We start from the raw sequence: 14,338 nt of genomic DNA, 5'->3' as shown, positions 1-14,338 counted from the left end.
GGCTACAGCTAATACAATATCTATTATTATTTTAATAATGCTATTTTTAAATAATTAAAATAAAAGTTTAAGCAAAATAGTTTTTTCGATATACCAAAAAACACGCATTAAGCTAAATCACGTTTATTAAACATTTAAAACTATAAAACATGTTAAAGATAATTCAAATAACATCAAACAATATTTGTAAAAATCTTATTTAATGTTCTTAAATACCAAAAATATAGAAAAAGAGTGAAAGGAATTTGATTATTTTTAGTTTACCTAAGATATAACCGCCATAAAATTATAGATATCTATTTGTGCAAAAATTAAATATATAAATAAAATAAAGTTTGATATTGGACAAATTTAAAAAAAATCCAAAGTTAGTTACTGAAATTGTGTTAAATTGATACAATCCTTTCTTACAAATTTCTTAAACTAGTTTTCTCAGTGTATTTTCAATTTGTCCTCCTTATTGCCTGAGCCTTTGCTTACATCGTTCACGTTACATCAATTTCTTGACACTTTGAGTAAGTTGGTGGAGAAATGTTAGTTAAAGCTGTAAATTTTTTAGTAGGTTCACTGAAAATGATTGATCGTTATTTATGATCGACTATATTCTACCAAGATTTTTTACAGGCGGTGTAATTTATTATTAGATGCATGCGAATGGACGAAAACGATTAAACATAAACCAGCTTCAACATGTAAATTATTACGAGTATTACGACAGCAATTACACTGAACTGAAATTAATTACCTTTATTTATATTATAAATTTTTCTCAAATTATGCAATTCAAGAATTAGGAAAATATGATTTTACACCTAAAAATTAATTAATAAATTTCAAACATAGCAAAAAAAATAAGCAAAAATTTGAGAGCAAAATAAAGTAGTAAACTTGTAACAAACCGTGGCATTCAAGATTCCAAACGCAATAATGTGCAAAGAGGGAGCAACGGACGACATTGTTGTGCCTTTAATTCAATTTCGACGATTCAGCTTCACTAATTTCTTTTTAATACCGAGACGATAGATGAAGAGGTAAACAACCTAGAAATTCATTTATATTGAAGTATTTGAAATTAAAATATGACGGGAGTACGAAAACATAGCAGAATTTCGTTGTGTCTTGGAATAATTTAAATGTCATTCCCTTTTGAAGTACCTATTACATTTAAAGATCGCTTTTGAATGGTTATTGTAGTGAGGACAATGCCACATGAATCCTTTTTCGAAAAAATGCTGTGGAGGAGGACTTTTGTTGTTTAGAAAACATACTTTTTCTATTTAGGAAACTCCGCACTACCACTGCTTGTTTGATCGTGTAAATGTACATATTAGATTATAATTTTTTAATTAACTTTAATTAGATAATTTTCAAGAAAAAGTTTAGATTTACTGAAATGTTATAGTGAAAGTGAACACTGCTTAAATTAAAGATTCAGCGAAAGTAGGTGTAAAAAATCATAGGAATTAGTTGCTAGCGATATTTTTGGCAAGAAAAATACATTTTTTATGTCGTTTGGGATGCTATTTTGAAAAATTTGCTAAATAAGTACTTAAGAGTCTTTAGTTGCTGTCTCTTGTATCTTCGTCACTAAGCAGCACATTCTTTGTAAATTTTATAGTACTGAATGATTTTTATATGTATATAATTTACTTTATTTTTTTATTTTTATTTTTTTCGTGGTTTACCTAGTTAAACTTTGATTTGATACTAACATTCCATTTTTTAAATTTCATAATTTTGTAATTTTAAGATGAAAATTTTTGGAAAACTAAGAAAAAAGTTGATATTTGCCAAGTACTTTTTCAGATTTTAGAAAAGAACCTGATTTTTCTGGAAAACTGTTAGAGATAAGTATGGTACTTCACTTTCATTTTTTTCATTTTCATTTTATTTCATTTTCATTCACCCATGACAATTAATATGGGCCATTCCATTTGAAAAAAAAAAGTTTTTCAACTCGTAAGATTTTAAATGTAGTTCTAAGTATTTCCGAGTCTGAGTAACGTACGCGTTTTGCTCACAGATGATAAGATAGAGTAATTAATGCCAAAACGAACTGTGAAAACTGCATTTAGACTCATTTAAAGAGCTGAAATCGTGATTTTTTTCAAAAACAACCGATTATCTCGAAAACGGTAAGTTTTAAACACCATGCACATTAAAATTTAATCAAGTCGACATAATATTAACCAAGGAATTCAAAAATGCAATAACTTACTATAATAAAGTTGTTAAGATTGATATAAAATTTTATTTTATTTTATTTTAATTTAATTTAAGAAAAAAAAATACTCAGCTTAAAAAATCAGGGGTCAGTTCTGTTGAAATGTGGTATATAATATATCTACAGTAGGTGTCAATAGTCTGATTTCTATATTCGAAAATTTTAATTTGAAACAAATAATTGATAAACCAACTAGAAAATTGTCATTGCTTGATCTTATCATTGTCTCTAAAGAAATTAATGTAGTAGATGCTGATGTAATTGAAACAAATACATCTGATCATTTCCTAACATATTGCATCATAGATATGATTGTGGTAAAAAATGTACCAATCTTCCGTACATACAGAAACCTAAAAAATGTTAAGTATGATATGCTTATTGCAGATTTTTATAATATTCCGTGGTATAATATATTTGATATGGGAAATGTTGATGACAAAGTTACTTTTTTAGTACAGAATCTTACTCATTTGCTTGATATTCATGCGCCTATTATCACAAAGAGGTTCACAAAATCTCCTGCACCGTGGATAACGGACAATATTAAATTAATGATATCACTTAAGAAAAAGGCCTTTAATAGATTTAAACAAACTAAAAGTGAAGCACATTGGCAATACTACAAGGATTTACGTAATTACACAACTCAAGCTATTAAGCAAGAAAAAAAGGCATATGTTAATTATAAAATAAAGCATTCTAGTACAAAAGAAAGATGGAGATTTCTTAAACAAAATAATTTTATACCAAATAAATCTTCTAACATTCCTGGTCATCTAAGCGATATAAATAAAATAAACGATTTTTTTGTTAATTCTATTCCTTCTGTGGAGACCCCAGAACGAGTACTAAATTTATATAACAATAGCCGTTTAAATAATTCGAACTTTACATTTCATCCAGTCACAGAATGTGATGTAAGTAAAATATTACATAAAATTACCACAAATGCAACAGGGTGCGATGGTTTAAATTTAACCTTTTTAAAATTATTTATTCCTGAAGTAATTCCATACATAACACATATTGTTAATTATTGTCTTACTGAATCTGTCTTCCCAGCTCTGTGGAGGAGTGCTGTGATAACTGTGCTACCAAAAAAAAGTAATCCTGAGGAATTTAAGGACCTTCGTGCCATAAGTATTTTGCCAACCATATCAAAAGTTATCGAAAGGGTAATGGATATACAGTTACGGATACATTTGCAAGCAAATAAACTAATTCCTGAGATTCAGTCCGGATTTAGAGCTGGTCACAGCTGTGTAACAGCGCTCTTACATGTAGTTGATGACATTATAAATTCAACTGATAAAGGTCTTTGCTCTATATTAGTTTTATTGGATTTCAGTAGAGCCTTTGACACAATAAATCATGACATTATGCTTGCGATCCTTAAATATATAGGTTTGTCAAATAATGCTTTGATGCTGTTTGAAAATTATATACAGAATCGCTCTCAAAGAGTGCGATTAAATGATAGTATGTCACATTCTTTGTTATTAAAGTCAGGTGTACCGCAAGGGTCAATTCTGGGTCCTCTTCTTTTTACCATTTATACTAGCAATTTAATAAACTCATTAAAGTTTAGCAGCATACATCTTTATGCGGATGATACGCAAATATATTATTCATTTTCTCCTAGTGAGATAGATATTGCTTCTGCGCGTATTAATAATGATTTGAATAATTTTATAAATGAAGCTAAAGACCATTGTCTCTTAATCAATACATCAAAGTCTAACGTCATCATATTTGGTCCCAAGAAGCATCGATTAGTTGTGCAAAATCAAATAGATATTAATATACAAGGGTCCATTTTGCCAAAATTAGATAAAGTCAAAAGTCTTGGTGTAATTATTGATAGTGATCTTAGATTTAAAGAATATGTAGATAAAACTATACAAAAAGGATACTCCGTATTAAGAGCAATATATACTAATAGACATTGTATGCCTACTGAAACTAAAATTATGCTTTGTGAAAGTTTAATTTTATCACTATTAAATTTTGCTGATGTTTTGTATGGACCGTGCATCAATGCATTATATAAACGTAAAATTCAAAAGTTACAAAACTCTTGCCTCAGATTTATTTATGGAATTCGGAAAAATCAAAGAATATCCTACAAACTTCAAGAAGTGAAATGGCTTAATATGGAAAACAGACAATTACACCATGCAGCTTGTTTATATCATTCAATTATTTTAAATAAATCACCGCCTTATCTATATAGAAAGATCAAATTTAGAACGGACGTACATACAATTAATATAAGATATAAGGGTCTTCTAACTCCCCCACAACATAATACTGAGATGTTTAAGAGGTCATTTAGTTATCAAATTTGCGATAATTATTCAGGTAAGTCTTTACTTCAAATCTTCCCTATCTGTAATGTTTATGTTATTTTATTTCTAATGTGCACAAAACTGTCAATTCTATCTTTGAAATTTATACTGCATTATAATGAAAGAGGTACCTTTCTTTATAATCCTTGGTTTAATTCTTTAAAATTGTGGATATTGAATGTGGCTTCTATTCAGGAACATATTATTACATCCAATTTGTAGAAAATTTCCTTTAACGTCTCCTTCAAACAACAACCTGCAGACAATTTTGTCAACTTTTTTCAATTCTCCTACCTTCCTTTTATTTCTCAATTTTTTTACTTTTCTTCCACCTTCCTTTTTTTATGTAACTAATTTCTAATTCCTCTTCTCTTTTGTTTTTCTCCTGATCCTAGTTACCCTTTAGAGGACACATTTTTAAAACGTTATCTTGCTTTCTTTTATTCCACTTAACTTATTTCTTATCTACTATGTACAGATTTTTTTATAGTTTAATTTCGTAAATTTTTATTAATGTCCAGAATTATTGTTTCTTTATTTTTTTTTATATTTCCATTATCTTTCTATCATCTTAATTTCAAACCTGTGTATCGACTTGTATGTTGTCATCCTTTGACATTAATCAACTTTGAATCCTAATGTTGAAACTTAAAATTTTGATTTATCTCAATACAGGGTGTTCCATTTAAAATAACATTATGTAGCGTCCACGCGAAATCTAAAAATATTTTCTTTACATGGGCCACATGAATCCAGGCAACTTTTATTAAAACCATTTTTTTTATAAGTTACAGTTGCAGAGTTACAGAAGAATCCCTCTTATGTGGAACATCCTGTATATTTTTATCAGGTCTCTTCTATCTCGGGCCTGTGGGAAACTTGCATAGAATAATATTTCCCTTTCCTAGTTCAATTGAACATTGGAAACATTGTGTATTTCCATTTAAATTATTTGACCTAGAAGCGCCGAGCTTTTAAAAACGTGAATTTTAAAAGCTCTCTTCAAAAGTAGTTCTAGCACGGAACCTATTAAATACATTAAATACAAAAATAGGGCAATATATATGTAAATCAATTTTTTCCAAAGCCAATCAACGTGGCTTTGACTGGAATTGGTCCTTCGACCCGAAATAAATGAGATTACTGACCTAACCGGAGCCAACTAATCCATCAAACCCTCAGCTACAAGCCAAATTGCTCGATCTACCTTCCGACAAACTGATTAACACCACTTAATCACCTCAAACTACTTACCTCCGCTTCATAGCCTTCCCTGACGTTGAAAGTGAGATCGTGCTGGATGTCGTTGGCGAACTGCTGCTGGTACTCCGGATACAACCTGAGCACGTCCACCAGGCCCTGCATGTGGATGCACTTGAGGTCGCAGTAAGTCAAGGCGCGCACGTCGCTGCTGGACTTGACCACGATGTCCGGCTGGCCGCCGCCCCGGTTGCCCTCCGACCCCGGGCCGTTCGAGGAGTGCTGGAGTTGGAGGTGCATGTTGATGTCGCTGCCCACCAGGTCGCCCTTGCCTGGAAATAAGAGAACTCTTAAGCAAAGGGCTTCATTATTCCATAACTACATTGATAAAAAAATTTAATTCTAATAACATTGACAGTCAGCGCACAAATTAATTAATATACTGTGCCACCGTTAGATGTCAGCATTTATACATCGCTGACGGTAATTCAGTGCGGTTTATTAAAAAGAGATATAAAAATTGTAACGCAGTCAGAAGGGAGGGTCAATTTATATTGATTGAATTGTAGGAACAGTAAGATTATGAACAAATGACGATAGTCATTCATTTGCGTACAGGTTGTTTTGAAAAAAAGGCACCATAATTCTGACAGATATTCCACAGCTTTCAGCTGTAGATATTCTATCGATTAGAAAAAACATAAAAAACATTTTTTTTTCCTTGCGTGTACCCTTTATGTGATTCAGTCATAATGTCATTAATTTTAAGGGAAGTTAGGGAGAAATGAGTGGAATACGTATACGCTATTAAAAAAAATGTTAAAATGCTGAAATAATATATTTGCAAATCATTAATTAAACCCCTTTTTGGACCGCTCTTGACCGCTGCTGACCCACAAAAAGGTTTATCGAGAGTGAATCTTGACAGTTTTTACTGCATGAATGAATAACATATTTTTTTACATTTAAATATTAACAACTTATTATTTGTTAATGAAAACAACTGTAGAAGGATAAAAATTATTATTTTAAATATTAAAAAGTATTATTTGTTAAAAAATACAAATGCATAAGGATAATACGTTTTTGAATGTTAGGTTATTACAATTTAGTGTTTTTAATATTATCAACATTTTCATTATTTTTTATAACTGAACAGGGTTTTTAGTATTGTTTAGTTAATTATTCAGTTTGTAGTACATATTACCTAATTATGTGACTTATTACTATTTAAAATGCCAGTACGGCTAAAACAACACTCATTCGTCCATAGCACTTTGTTAATAAAGTCCCTGCACTTTGCTTTTGAAACTAATTGTAAAATTCAAACCGTCTGTCTGTCTGGGGAAATCAGTTATCTTTTAAAAGGTCGAAAAATTTTTTTTTCGATTTACCGTCTTTATTAGGCCTCCGAATAAGTTGTAAAAATTAACGACATTATAACTGAATCACCCTGTATGTGAGCCTATCGTCTTTTGTTGTAATGAAAGTTTACCCATATCCTTTCTAAAAAGACAGTGGAATAAGTTTTTTTTTGAGAAAAAACGCAAAATTAGAGTTCAGATAAGGTTTCAGTTAACCTTTGTCTGAATGTTGACATTAAGAGAGATGCGATAAAGTAAATTAAAAAATATATATATTTCAGTAACTTTTACAGTTACTATTTTAAATGCAGTAACAAGGAATGTCAAATTTAATTCTCATCATTTTTAAACTATCTTATAGGTATAACATCTTTGCTGTAAACAAATTTCTGTAACTTTTTCTTCTTAACAAAAGTTCAAAAATTTTTTAAAAAGACTGAACAACTTTATTAAAATTTCTCATACTTTGTGGAACCCTTTAACCACAATCGAGATTCAAAGCATAAACTACTATTTATCGTGTCACAATTTTGTCTGTGTAAGTTGTCGAAAGGATGAGGTAAATTCAAGTTATCCGATTTAGACAAATAGGTTACCGACTGCAACAAAGTTAATGAAATAAAATCTATTATTTCAGTTTTCAATTTATTTTATATTAATGCGATTCGCGATAATTCTATTATCGAAAGTCCGTAACTACACAAACACGCATTTTTCAAGTCGCCGGATGCGTAAAGAAAATGACATGTATTGGCCACCACGTTGCTTCGAATCCTTCTGATTTCTGTTGGGACACATTAAATCATAACAAACTTTTTCAACATGATTACCAATTCAATTAAAATATCGATTAATTCTTTAACATTGATCGTAGAATTCTAAAAAGTCGTACTCAATTAAAATATCGATTAATTCTTTAACAAATAGATTGTCGAATTCTAAAAAGTCGTGCGTCATTCTTATAGGTCACTGCATTTGAATTTCTAGCTATAATTCAGCTCGAGTATTAATATGATCCTAACAAACAAACCATTGATTTCATACGCCTCCATAACGAAGTCGATTTTGTTTTTAAGAAAGGCATTTTTTCACATACGACCCATATTTGTGACGTCATCGTTGTTCGAGATATAACGTCATCGACAATTTTTTTAAATAGCAACCCCCAATTTTGACCATGCCATTTGAAAAAGCGTGTCTACATACACAGATCATGAAAAATTATGGTGTTACATAACAAAAATTTCAAGAAAATAATGTTTGAAGATTTTAAAATTTAATTTTCACAATACTGAAAATGATAATGATTATGTAAAAATCGAGTAAATGGTGCACCTCCCTATTATGCAACACCTATCCGTGCTTATTTAGATGAGCTGTTCCCGAATCGTTGGATATGGAGAAGGGGGCCGATTGAGTGGCCAGCCAGATCGCCTGATTTGACACCCCTAGATTATTTCTTGCGGGGATACTTAAAAAGCAAAGTATACGTTACTAGACTGGTTAATTTAGAAGATTTAAAAGCAAGAATTCGCCATGAGATACATCGTATACATCCTGAAGTTATTGATAATATCCAAAAAGAATTTATTAATCGTCTTGGCTACTGTCAGGCAGCCAACGGTGCACAATTTGAACATTTAATTTAGTCGATTTTTACATAATCATTATTTTCAGTATTGTGAAAATTAAATTTTAAAATCTTCAAACATTATTTTCTTGAAATTTTTGTTATGTAACACCATAATTTTTAATGATCTGTGTATGTAGAATGACACGCTCTTTCAAATGGCATGGTCAAAATTGGGGGTTGCTATTTAAAAAAATTGTCGATGACGTCATATCTCGAACAACGATGACGTCACAAATATGGGTCGTACGTCAAAAAGTGCCATTTTTAAAAATAAAATCGACGTGCCAGGGGATTTTTTCGAAAACTTCTCAATTTAAAAAATAATAAATTTATTATTTACTTTTCGAAAGCACTGTATATGAATTTCCACAAGCTATGGCAATTTTCAGTAAAAATGTTCAAATTATTATTTTTATATTTAATTTTTGTCCTAGCGTTAAACAAAAAAATTATAGTGTTGTACAGGGTGATTCAGTATAAGGAAGTTATAATTTCTCCACGTTAAAAATGCCATATTGTGATGATCCTTATAAGAAAGTTACAAAATGATATAATATTTAAGTTTGGCATTCCCAAAAACCCAGCAAATAAAAATTATTAGAAATTTTCGTTTTTTTCAACACCCTATTTCTTATAATATCAACATTGGCGTTAACGTAAGTTTGGTCAAATCACAATAATTTAATATCTAAAACCTACTTTTGTTCTGTGATCTATTTCTATTTATGAAACACACTGTACATTTGGTGGTAACTCCTGATATATATACCAGTCCGAACTTTCCAGAAGGTCGTATCTACCCAAGAAACAATTTAAATTTTGTTTAGTCTGGTTCTTGTTTTATAAAGTTTTATAAATGATGTTTGCAGATTAATTAGTTTTAAATGAGGTTTATCTGAAACCAAATGTATTTACAGACTTCCATAAAACATTTCGGATTTTCTCTTGCTGGAGTTTTGTAAGAGTTTAATTTTTATTGTTGGAATTTATACAAATTAAAAAATTCTCCAAATTTGTTTGTCACTTTAAACAATAATAAATGCTTCAAATAGTTTAGAAAATTATATTAGGGTCGTGAAAAAATCTTTTCGATTCTTGCACGGCAGACTTTTCTGTGATTTATAAAATAATTCTATTTCTATCTTCTATGGGTGTAAAACATTTTATTTTACTGCAAGCAACTATAAATTCAGATATCAGTAAAACAGTTTTAACGATTATAATTTAAGGCAAATTTAGTTATTCATGGCACCATGAAAACCCCTATAAAACGTTTCGTCTGAATCTAAATAGCCCTTGTTGTATTAAGCTGCCTATGCTTGCTAGATAGAGATAACAGAGTAAATTATTCATAAATAGGATAAGTTTTCAAATAGCTTTAATCATTTAGCTTTGATAGCCTGGTGAAGATAGTTAAGTTTATACTTTTTACTTTTATTAGCCTGCTATGATTATTGTTATAAAAATATAGGTTTATCAATAGTTATATTAACAGGTCTTATAAAACTCTTTGAGATTATTCAATGGTTCTTCAAATGTCTTATTAATTCAGTTGTCCTTCGTTCACAAGAATTATAAAACAGGTACGTAAGTACTTATAATAACCTTCGAGGCCACTATCAAACCACAATTGAAATAATTCCCGATTTATTCTTTTCACTTTTGGTATTTAACCCTCTTATTCCCTCGACTAATAGTGCAGATTATGTAGAGGGTGTAGTAATAGTATGGGCCTACTGTGAGGATACAAAGAATTTAAATTAAATTTGGCACACGTGGTGTTAAATGGGATGAGGTACGCTCTATTTTCAATCGAATGTATTATCTTTGACAGAAACGACTAATGACGTCATCAATTATATTTTTTCCAGAAACATACCCAATATTTTTCCCTGTTAAAAAGCTTTCTCTTTTCTAATAAACTTTTATTAGAGAAATTTTTCTGTATTACTTATTTTCCAACGACTAGTTTGATCTTTCCATCGCTAATGTGATTTCTTGGTGGGATTTCTTTTGAGACTTTAGGACAATATTACTTATAACTTTACAGAAAAATTTCTCTAATAATAGTTTATTAGAAAAAAGAGAGCTTTTTGTTTTAAGGTGGATGTGAAAGGGGGCAAGCAAATTCTTTCTCGATTACCTTCAGTACAACCATTGTATAAGTATTTACTTATATAATGGTACAACTCACACAATAAAAGTGTAGATCCCTACATCTGGGTGAAGTCCAGACCATTTTCAAAATTGCTGAAATGATGATGAATTTTAAAAAATACCTATTTTATCTGAGTTTTTACTTATATCTTGAAACCTATGTATTTTGGAAGAATAGAGGAAAAAAGTTTTAGAATTGAATTTTGCATAATACTGTAAGTTAAAAATGTTTATCCACGACTATTGTATAATGTACCCATTATACGTCTGTTTCCTCGACCTTAATAATACCCATTAATCACGGCAGTGATTAATGAGTCATTAATCACTACTGTCAGATGCTTCCTTAATTTAGCTATAATATTATATTGTTCTGCTACAAACAATCCGTTTTTAAAATTTTATCGTGTAAACCACTAAATATTTTCAATTCAGTGCTGTACATATAAAAAAAAATTAAAAAATTGAATTTTCCTAGACCGGATTCGAACCCGGGACCCGCGGTTGGAAGGGAAAGAGCATCTACACTGAGCCATCAGCGACTTCATTTGTGCGAGTCGTATATCTGTTTCTTAACGTATCATGTTTTTCGAAACATTTCAAAAAAAACTTCAACAAAAATATTTAGTAGTCGTAGATAAAGTATAGTATTCTACTCCCGTGTAATATCATAATCATTATACGCTCGTTGAATAATATACTATTAAATTTATTACCGATGTTGCAAAATAGCAATAATTGATGAAAAAAAGGCAAAATAATCAATTACGTTTCCACTGTTTTGCGATCTTAATTAGTTATCCAAGTCAAGGTTTTAGTGGGATAAAGATCAATAAATAAAAGAACACAATATTTTAAATCATTGCCAACGTTTCGGTGTTATTTTACACAATGTTTTTAATAAAAATCGTTAAGGTATTAAAATAAAAAAACAAATACATTTACAATAATTCTAAAAAATTTTAAAAAATTGTTTCTGTCACAGTTACCATAAACCCGAAAAAAAAATTCTAAAACAGCTCTAAAAATAACAGGTATTACTCACTCACTGAAATTTTAAGTGTCTTTTGTCCAACTGAACAGTTCTAAATATTAAGAAGATGATATCTGGATACTTATATGTGTACCTACTTATAATTCATGGAACAATTTCAATGCGGTTTTCTTTCTCAGTAAAAATTGTTGTAAAGTTCAGCAGAATGACAGTAGAAAAATACGTTGATTCTAATGTGTGTAGATATCATGCTTCTTTTTCCTCTTACTTTTTCCCTTTCTTTTCCCTTTTATTTTTTATTTTTTACTTTTCAATACAGCACATTTATTAAAAATGTTGGACAAAAGACACTTAAAATTTCAGTGAGTGAGTAATACCTGTTATTTTTAGAGCTGTTTTAGAATTTTTCTCTTTCGAGTTTTATGGTAATTGTGACAGAAACAATTCTTTAAAATTTTTTAGAATTATTGTATATGTATTTGTTTTTTTTATTTTTTTTATTTTAAAACCTTAACAAATTTGATTAAAAACATTGTTTGTATTTTAGAGCCCTGAGGATGGTGTAAAATAACACCGAAACGTTGGCAATGATTTAAAATATAGTGTTCTTTTATTTATTGATCTTTACCCCACTAAAACCTTGACATGAAAATAATCAAGATTTTTGGATAATTTTTTAAAAATATTTTAATTGCTCCGAGGTCATTTTAATTTTGGTCAAAAAAAATTAGAGTATAATAAAACAACACACCTAATTTCATCAAAATCGATTCGATAGTTTTCGCAAAATAATTTTTTGGAAAAAATTTTTCGAATTTTCAAAATGTTGCACAGCCTCAAATAAAGCATCTAGGTCAGCGGTCGGCAACTGGCGGACCGCGGGCGCGGTCCGGATCCGGACCGCGGAAGGGAAAATACTGGACCCCCAAAAATTTTTTGAAAGTACAAATTACTCAAATAAATTATTTAAAAAATATTTTTTTTTACGTTTGAGTGCCACACTTATAATTTTTTCTAGTATTTTACAATTATATGACTGATTTGACTTCTTAATTTAGCAGATTAAATTTGAGTGCAAATTAAAATAAAAAATGAGTAAGAAATATGATTTTTATTTTCCGGACCTCGTTAAAAATTTTCAGAAGTATCCGGACCCCACCTAATATTACTTTCCGACCCTTCATCTAGGTACTTGAAAATTTTTTCACATAGAAAAGACCGCTCAACCTCTCAAATAGTTTTTGAAAAATTGAAATCGGTTGATTAGGACGGTAACAGTAAATTTTTTAATTTAACACTTTTTTTTATTTTTAAACAATTTATCAATTGTTTAAATATTTCAAAATATCAATTTAACAATTTATCAATTTGCAATTTAGTATTTTTTCAAAAATTATAAGTCTCGGAGCGAAAGCCCCCTCCCCTATTTTTCGTGTTTTGAGTAACTTTTTGCGAGTGCGAGCGACAGTTTTTCCGCTGATTTATCTATGTTGCCGATAACTTATGGATATGAACATTTTTTCCAGCTTAGAACTCGGAAACACAAAGCCATTGGATCAAAGATTATTGCTAAATTGTTTATAAATTAACGGTAAATGCCGATAAACTTTGACCGCTCATATCTCGAGAACCAATAAACGGTTCTTTTTTTAAAAAAAAGAAACGTCTTTCCGAGTACTTTAAAATTATAATTTTTGAAAAAAACTAAACTGCAAATTGATAAATGTAATCTAATTATTTAAAAATAAAAAAAAGAGTGCTAACTTTAAAAACTTACTGTGTCTGTCCCAAACAACCGATTTCAATTTTTCAAAAACCATTTGAAAGGTTGAGCGGTCTTTTTCATGTAAAAAATTTTTCAAGCATCTAGATGCTTTATTTGAGGCTGTGCAACATTTTGAAAATTCTAAAATTTTTTTTTCAAATTTTTTTTCAAAACATTATTTTACGAAAACTATCTAAACGATTTTAATGAAATTTGGTGTGTTATTTTATTATACTCAAAGTTTTTTTACCAAAATTAAAATGCCCTCGGGGCAATTAAAATATTTAAAAAAATTATCCAAAAAACTTGATTATTTGCATTTTTTTCATCAATTATTGCTATTTTGCAACGTAGCTAATAAATTTAAACATTTTTGTAACAAAAGCCGGGACGCGCAGTCATTTATTTATTAGTTCTCGGAACGGATGGGCCAACTAAAATATTTCAGTCAACACAAATTATCGAAAGTTGAGGGCTTTCAAGTAGATAGCGTCGTCCTTTGGAGAAATTTACCAATATTTTTAACAAGTTCTCTTAAACTGTCGGGGCCATGTGTTAAACGTCTAGTATAAGAGAAAAATCGATATTTTAATAACGCGCGAAATCACGAGAATAGCGTAGAGATTCTAAAGTAGAATTAAATTATATTG

At 29.8% G+C, this 14,338-nt stretch overlaps 1 protein-coding gene across 1 annotated transcript in view; it reads right to left on the bottom strand.

The window, feature by feature from the left end:
- The window catches only part of LOC108904239 (potassium voltage-gated channel subfamily H member 8), a gene marked incomplete at its 5' end in the record, with an annotated part of 144,268 nt that overhangs the window by 18,448 nt on the left and 111,482 nt on the right, over positions 1-14,338 (bottom strand). Inside the window, one exon of the mRNA XM_023455359.1 lies at positions 5,830-6,107. Coding sequence (XP_023311127.1) covers positions 5,830-6,107 — 278 coding nt within the window. The remainder of the gene's footprint in view (positions 1-5,829; positions 6,108-14,338) is intronic.

This window comes from Anoplophora glabripennis, unplaced genomic scaffold, assembly GCF_000390285.2.
Source record: "Anoplophora glabripennis isolate ALB-LARVAE unplaced genomic scaffold, Agla_2.0 scaffold46, whole genome shotgun sequence".
NCBI classification, from domain to species: Eukaryota; Metazoa; Arthropoda; class Insecta; order Coleoptera; family Cerambycidae; genus Anoplophora; species Anoplophora glabripennis.
This window is presented reverse-complemented; position numbering and strand designations above follow the sequence as displayed.